This window comes from Physeter macrocephalus, chromosome 13 (assembly GCF_002837175.3).
Source record: "Physeter macrocephalus isolate SW-GA chromosome 13, ASM283717v5, whole genome shotgun sequence".
Classification (NCBI taxonomy): domain Eukaryota; kingdom Metazoa; phylum Chordata; class Mammalia; order Artiodactyla; family Physeteridae; genus Physeter; species Physeter macrocephalus.
This window is the reverse complement of record NC_041226.1, coordinates 22,204,411-22,210,652: the sequence shown is the minus strand read 5'-3', so window position 1 is coordinate 22,210,652 and position 6,242 is coordinate 22,204,411. Positions and strand designations below refer to the sequence as shown.

At 44.6% G+C, this 6,242-nt stretch overlaps 1 protein-coding gene across 4 annotated transcripts in view; it reads left to right on the top strand.

Moving 5' to 3' along the window:
- Positions 1-6,242, top strand: part of SLC25A30 (solute carrier family 25 member 30) — a 27,210-nt gene that overhangs the window by 8,131 nt on the left and 12,837 nt on the right. For 3 of the 4 annotated variants that reach the window (XM_024126012.3, XM_007129784.4, XM_007129785.4), the window contains exons 2-3: positions 3,258-3,379; positions 5,338-5,485. In XM_024126012.3, the coding sequence (XP_023981780.1) occupies positions 3,316-3,379; positions 5,338-5,485 (212 nt within the window). In that variant the 5' untranslated portion in view covers positions 3,258-3,315. The remainder of the gene's footprint in view (positions 1-3,257; positions 3,380-5,337; positions 5,486-6,242) is intronic. The other variant, XM_028497618.2, reaches the window with a different exon arrangement.

Genomic DNA, 6,242 nt, shown 5'->3' with positions numbered 1-6,242 from the left:
TTTCATTTATTTCTGCTCTGATCTTTATGATTTCTTTCCTTCTACTGACTTAGGGTTTTCTTTGTTCTTTTTTTCTCTAGTTGTTTTAAGTGTAGGGTTATATTGTTTATTTGAGATTTTTCTTGTTTCTTGAGGTGAGATTGAATTGCTATAAACTTCCCTCTTAGAACTGCTTTTGCTGTGTCCCATAGGTTTTGGGTCGTCGTGTTTTCTTTGTCATTTGTTTCTATGTATTTTTTTATTTCTTTGATTTCTTCACTGATCTCTCGGTTATTTAGTAGCACACTGTTTAGCCTCCATGTATTTGTGGTTTTTACAGTTTTTTTTTTTTCCTGTAATTGATTTCCAGTCTCAGCGTTGTGGTCAGAAAAGATGCCTGATACAATTTCAGTTTTCTTAAATTTTCTGGGTCTTGTTTTTGTATCCATGCAGTCAGTTTGTGTCTTTTGGGACATTTAATCCATTTACATTCAAGGTTATTATTGATATGTTTGTTCCTATTACCATTTTCTTAATTGTTTTGGGTTTGCTTTTGTGGGTCTTTTTCTTCTCTTATATTTCCTGCTTAGAGAAGTTTCTTTAGCATTTGTTGTAAAGCTGGTTTGGTGGTGCTGAATTCTCTTAGCTTTTGCTTGTCTGAAAAGCTTTTGACTTCTCTATTGAATCTGAATGAGATCCTTGATGGGTAGAGTAATCTTGGTTGTAGGTTTTTCTCTTTCATCACTTTAAGTATATCCTGCCACTCCCTTCCGGCCTGCAGAGTTTCCTCTGAAAAATCAGCTGATAACCTTATGGGGATTCCTTTGTATGTTATTTTTTGTTTTTCCCTTGTTGCTTTTAATATTTTTTCTTTGAATTTAATTTTTGTTAGTTTGATTAATATGTGTCTTGCTGTGTTTTTCCTAGGGTTTATCCTGTATGGGACTCTCTGTGCTTCCTGGACTTGGGTGACTATTTCCTTGCCCATGTTAGGGAAGTTTTCTACGATAATCTCTTCAAATATTTTCTCAGATCCTTTCTTCTTCTTCTGGGACCCGTATATTCGAACTTTGGTGCGTTTAGTGTTGTCCCAGAGATCTCTGAGATTGTCTTCAGTTCTTTTCATCCTATTTTCTTTATTCTGCTCCTTGGCAGTTATTTCCACCGTTTTGTCTTCCAGCTCACTTATTCGTTCTGCCTCAGTTATTCTGTTATTGATTCCTTCTAATGTATTTTTCACTTCAGTCATTGTGTTGTTCATCTCTGTTTGTTCTTTAGTTTTTCTAGATCTTTGTTAAACATTTCTTGTATTTTCTCATCCATGCCTCCATTCTATTTCCGAGATTCTGGATCATCTTTACTATCATTACTCTGAATTCTTTTTCAGGTAGATTGCCTATTTCCTCTTCATTTATTTGGTCTTATAGGTTTTTACGTTGCTCCTTCATCTGTGATATATTTTTTGCTGTCTCTTTTTTTTTTTTTTTTTTTTTTTAATGGGGGGGATTGTGTTCCTGTCTTACTGGCCTGAGGCTTCCAACACTAGGGTTTGTAGGCTATTGGGTAGAGCTGGGTCTTGGTGCTGAGATGAGGAACTCCGTGAGACCTCACTCCGATGACTTCCCTGGGGTATGAGCTTCTCTGTTAGTCCAGTGGTTCAGACTTGGACCTCCCACCGCAGGAGCTTCGGCCCAACTCTGGGCTCGTGAACCAGGGTGCCGCAAGCCACCTGGGGTGGCAAAAAAAAAAAAAAAAGGTAAAAAATAAAATTAGACTAGGAAACTAACAGATATGTTGGGAAGAATATAAAAATAAAAATATAGATGAATCAACAACCGGAAGGTGCACCTTTACCACAATAATAAATATAGAGGAGGAGGGAAAAGAAAAAAAGCAAGTGTGGGGAAAGTCCTTAGCTGTGGAGGCGGGGCCTAAGCAAGGGTGAGGTTCGGGTGGTGGGCGGGGCCAATGCTCAGGACGCACAGGACTGGAAATGGGGGGGCTGTGGGGAACAGAAGGGGCCTAGGCGTGCCCCCCACCCCTGGTCTCAGAGGGCAGGGGACCTCACCTGGGAGCCCCGCAGGCTCCCCCGGGCCCGAGTGGCCGGGACAAGCGCCCTCCACTCCTCTCGCTTTTCTTGCGTGGCTCCTTCAGCCTGCCTCTTCTGATCTCCCCAGCCTCCCTCCTATGCCCCCAGGACCCATGTGGCCTGGATGGGGTTTGGAGCGGGGCATACCGGCCTGAGAGCTCAACAGGCTTCTGGGGCCTGAGTGGGCGGGGCAATCGCCCTCCACTCCTCTCCCCCCGCTCCCGGAGAGTCCCTCCCGCCTGCCTCTCCTGATCTGGCCTCAGGGGCGCTGATCCTGTCTGGCCTCCGCTCCTCCTCCCCCCCTCAGTCCCCCTACGTCCCCTACTGGTTCACTTTGGGGTTCCTCCTGTCTCCTTGAGCGTCAGAGTCTCCCACCAGTGCCCGGCAGGCACACTAGTTGTGGGGAGATGCTAACTCTGCGTCTTCTCACACCGCTATCTTGACTCCACCTCCCGTGAGCGTCTTTTTTGTATTTAATTTCCACAGTAGGCGTGAGTAAAGCTGTGGACTCTACCCCTAATTGGTTGTATTGGCTGCTATGATGATGATGATGATGGAGAATTTAAAAACCTAGAGGTTAACAGGAACTTTACTAAGAAGGAGGTGATGAGGCTCTGACCGCATAGTCTGCCTCGTTCCTTCATCCCAAGCTGCCTCACGGCTAGTAACATAACATGAGTAAGAGAAGAGAACTAACATTTATAAACTAGAGGTACATTTTGGTCATTTTAAGTAATTATCATTTTAGCTTGTGACAGTGGGTTGCAACATTTTTCTGCTTCTGTGTGTCTGAAAGACTCCAGTACCTCCTGGGAGGGACTCACTAAGACAGTGGCAAGCAAATAGCAAATATTTATTAAGTGAAGAACAGATTTAAGGTAACATGGACTACCCAGAAAATCATCTCCATTGTACTACACTAATCACATGCATATCAAGATATCAATATATCGGCTTTTTTAAGGCCTGGGTGAGAATTAAGGCAACTGATCAAGTGATTTGGGGTTTAGGAAATAGGGGTGCTTTGCTTTATAAGGTGAGGATCATCTTGGGAATGGTGCATGTGTGGGTGGGGACAGGGTTCAGGGGTAGCATCTGGTAGCGCTCACTCCAAGTGAAACACGAGCTTAAAGAAGAAACTGCCTGTGTGAGAAGTTACAGCATTGAAACACCTTACTTTTGTGTCCAGGAAAAACCCTGTTGAAGGCTATGCGTCTGTGAACAAAGGAGAAGGGACTGCGGTGAGCATGTCAGCCCTGAACTGGAAGCCCTTTGTGTACGGAGGCCTGGCCTCCATCACAGCGGAGTGCGGTAAGGAGCCCAGGGCAGAGGCCAGTCCGCTGCCTGCTGCCCGTGATGAGGCTGAAACTTATGTGATCATTGGATGTCATAAGACTTATGGTGTGAGTGTAGTTCAGGCACAGAATGTGAGATTATGAAACACTTAATCCCAGGATTCAAAATTTCTTTCTTCCTTTGGGATACTTTTAAGACAAAATAGTGACTTTGGGGCTTCCCTGGTGGCGCAGTGGTTGAGAGTCAGCCTGCCGATGCAGGGGACACAGGTTCGCGCCCTGGTCTGGGAAGATCCCACATGCCGAGGAGCGCATAGGCCCTTGAGCCATGGCCACTGGGTCTGCGCGTCCGGAGCCTGTGCTCCGCGACGGGAGAGGCCACAACAGTGAGAGGCCCGCGTACCGCAAAAAAAAAAAGTGACTTTGGCTGCTTATTAGCAGTTTAGGGTTCAAAGTTCAGTAGGGAGACGGTTGGACCTGTTGCTCAAACGGAAGTTTCATGAATCATTGTTGGATGCCATCTATCCCCGTTCTCCTTGTCCTTTTCCCCACTTCATCACTGTTAACACATTTGGCTTTAAGAGAGGTTTAGGGAGCCCCAAGGCCTTCCTGAGCCGGAGGCGAGTGACTGTCATCGTGCCATCATGTTCTAATCATGCCTGTTGTTCATGTCCTGCTGGTGACTTCCTCATCAGCTCGGTTCCAATCAGATCCTATTTGTTCCTTTGTTTATTCCCCGGATCATTCATTCAGCACATGTTGATTGACGGGAATTCCCGTCAATGGTTAGGACTCTGCACTTTCACTGCCTGAGGGCCCAGGTTCAATCCCTGGTTGGGGAATTACAGTCCCACAAGCTGTGTGTCGTGGCCAAAACCAAAACAAAACACATTTTGATTGAGATGCTGCCAGCTGCCAGCTGCCAGGTGCTGGGCTGAGTCGCTGCTGTCCTGGGACAGAGGCTGCCCCTGCGGAGCCAGTGGGGACCAGGGCTGAGGGGTTGACGCAGATTAACCACCGACCACTGGCTTAGGCTCCCCGTGTAGATTCATCCACACAGTGACTCAGGGTTACTGTGTATGGGTTTATATGTTTGGATGGACTATCTCTTAGGTACTACATTAAACATTTTTACCTACATTAACAGAGTCACTTTTAGGCTGTAACACACAGGTGAGAAACTCCTTTAGAAAATGCATTTATCTCCGTTCATGTTGAACCCCATATCAGCCTTCACATGTGTGAAAAACAGTAACTTACATTTTATTTTATTTATTATTTATTTATTTTTTTTTGCAGTACGCGGGCCTCTCACTGTTGTGGCCTCTCCCGTCGCAGAGCACAGGCTCTGGACGCGCAGGCTCAGCGGCCATGGCTCACGGGCCCAGCCGCTCCGCGGCATGTGGGATCTTCCCGGACCGGGGCACGAACCCGCGTCCCCTGCATCGGCAGGCGGACTCTCAACCACTGTGCCACCAGGGAAGCCCTACATTTTATCTTTATTATTGTTATTATTTCTTGGCCGCGCTGCGCGGCTTGCGGGATCTAAGTTCCCCGACAAGGGGTTGAACCTGGGCCCCGGCAGTGAAAGTGCTAAGTCCTAACCACTGGACTGCCAGGGAGTTCCCAGTAACTTATATTTTAAAGTGGATTTCGTGTTTGTGTAAATCATTCCATGTACCTACTTTTGACAGCAGTGCAGCCTCCTCAAATTCTAGGTAGAATAAGATGGGACATAAATAAAAATGTACAGAAAACACAGTTATGCATTTTTTAAAAGATTTTAAAAAATCTTTTGGTTCCTAATTTTTTTTTTTTAGATAGGAAGATTGCAAAGTACCTGCCATTTCTTAATTCTGTTTCTTAGTTTACGTTATAGTCAGAATGTTGCCTCAGTAATGTATCCCTGTGTATCCTTTGTTTAGTGAAATTTCTTTCTATTAAGTGAAACGTTTCCTTTTTAAAAATTTTAAGGTACTTTTCCAATTGATTTAACCAAGACCCGGCTCCAGATTCAAGGCCAGAAGAATGATGCAAACTTTAAAGAAATCAGGTATCGAGGAATGTTGCATGCGTTAGTGAGGATAGGCAGAGAGGAAGGCCTGAAAGCACTGTATTCAGGGTAAGTAGACCTTCGTGTGTTTATATTTCACTGTTGAGCTTTCAAATGAACAGACTTCACGCTAAGACTTCATAGAGAAAAAATACAAGTTTGGGGTGTATTCAAGAGCAAGTAGCAATGGTTAATTTTTTTTTTTTTTTTTTTTTTCATTTTTCATCTCAACTTTATTTTCTATGTATGTGTTTTAATGTAGCGAGTGTTGTGGTGAAACTATGTTTTTATTATATTCAAATACAGATAATAATACAAAAATTACATTTGTTTTAATAGCCCTTCCCCTTGGTTATTCTGACTTACTGAAGTTTTTGCTATAATGAAAATGATATGATATTCTCCATAGGTAAGATTTGCAGTGAACAGCTTTTCTTTAATCCGACATTTAACGACCAGTGTGCTGCAGGCACTGGTTAGGAAAGTGAGTAAGGTGGGGTCCTGCCTATGTCAGTCAGGCCCCGCAGGAAACAATTCGTTCGGGTGGTTTAAATGAAGGGAGATTAATGAGAGGGCTACTTAAGGGTTAAGGGAACAAATAAAGGATTTTGAGGTACCTAGAAACTAGCAAAGTGAGAAATTGTTACCAACCCTAGGACCAGAGGAATAAGGACAGGAATGATGTTAGCAGAGCCTGCTAGGGCTGGAGCCTTGAAGGAGCCAACAGGAGTTGTTGAGAGATGCCTTGCTAGTGCCCAGGGAGAGGAAGAAATACCTCCACTTCTCCTCCCTCCCTCCCTCCCTCCCTCCCTCCCTCCCTCCCTCC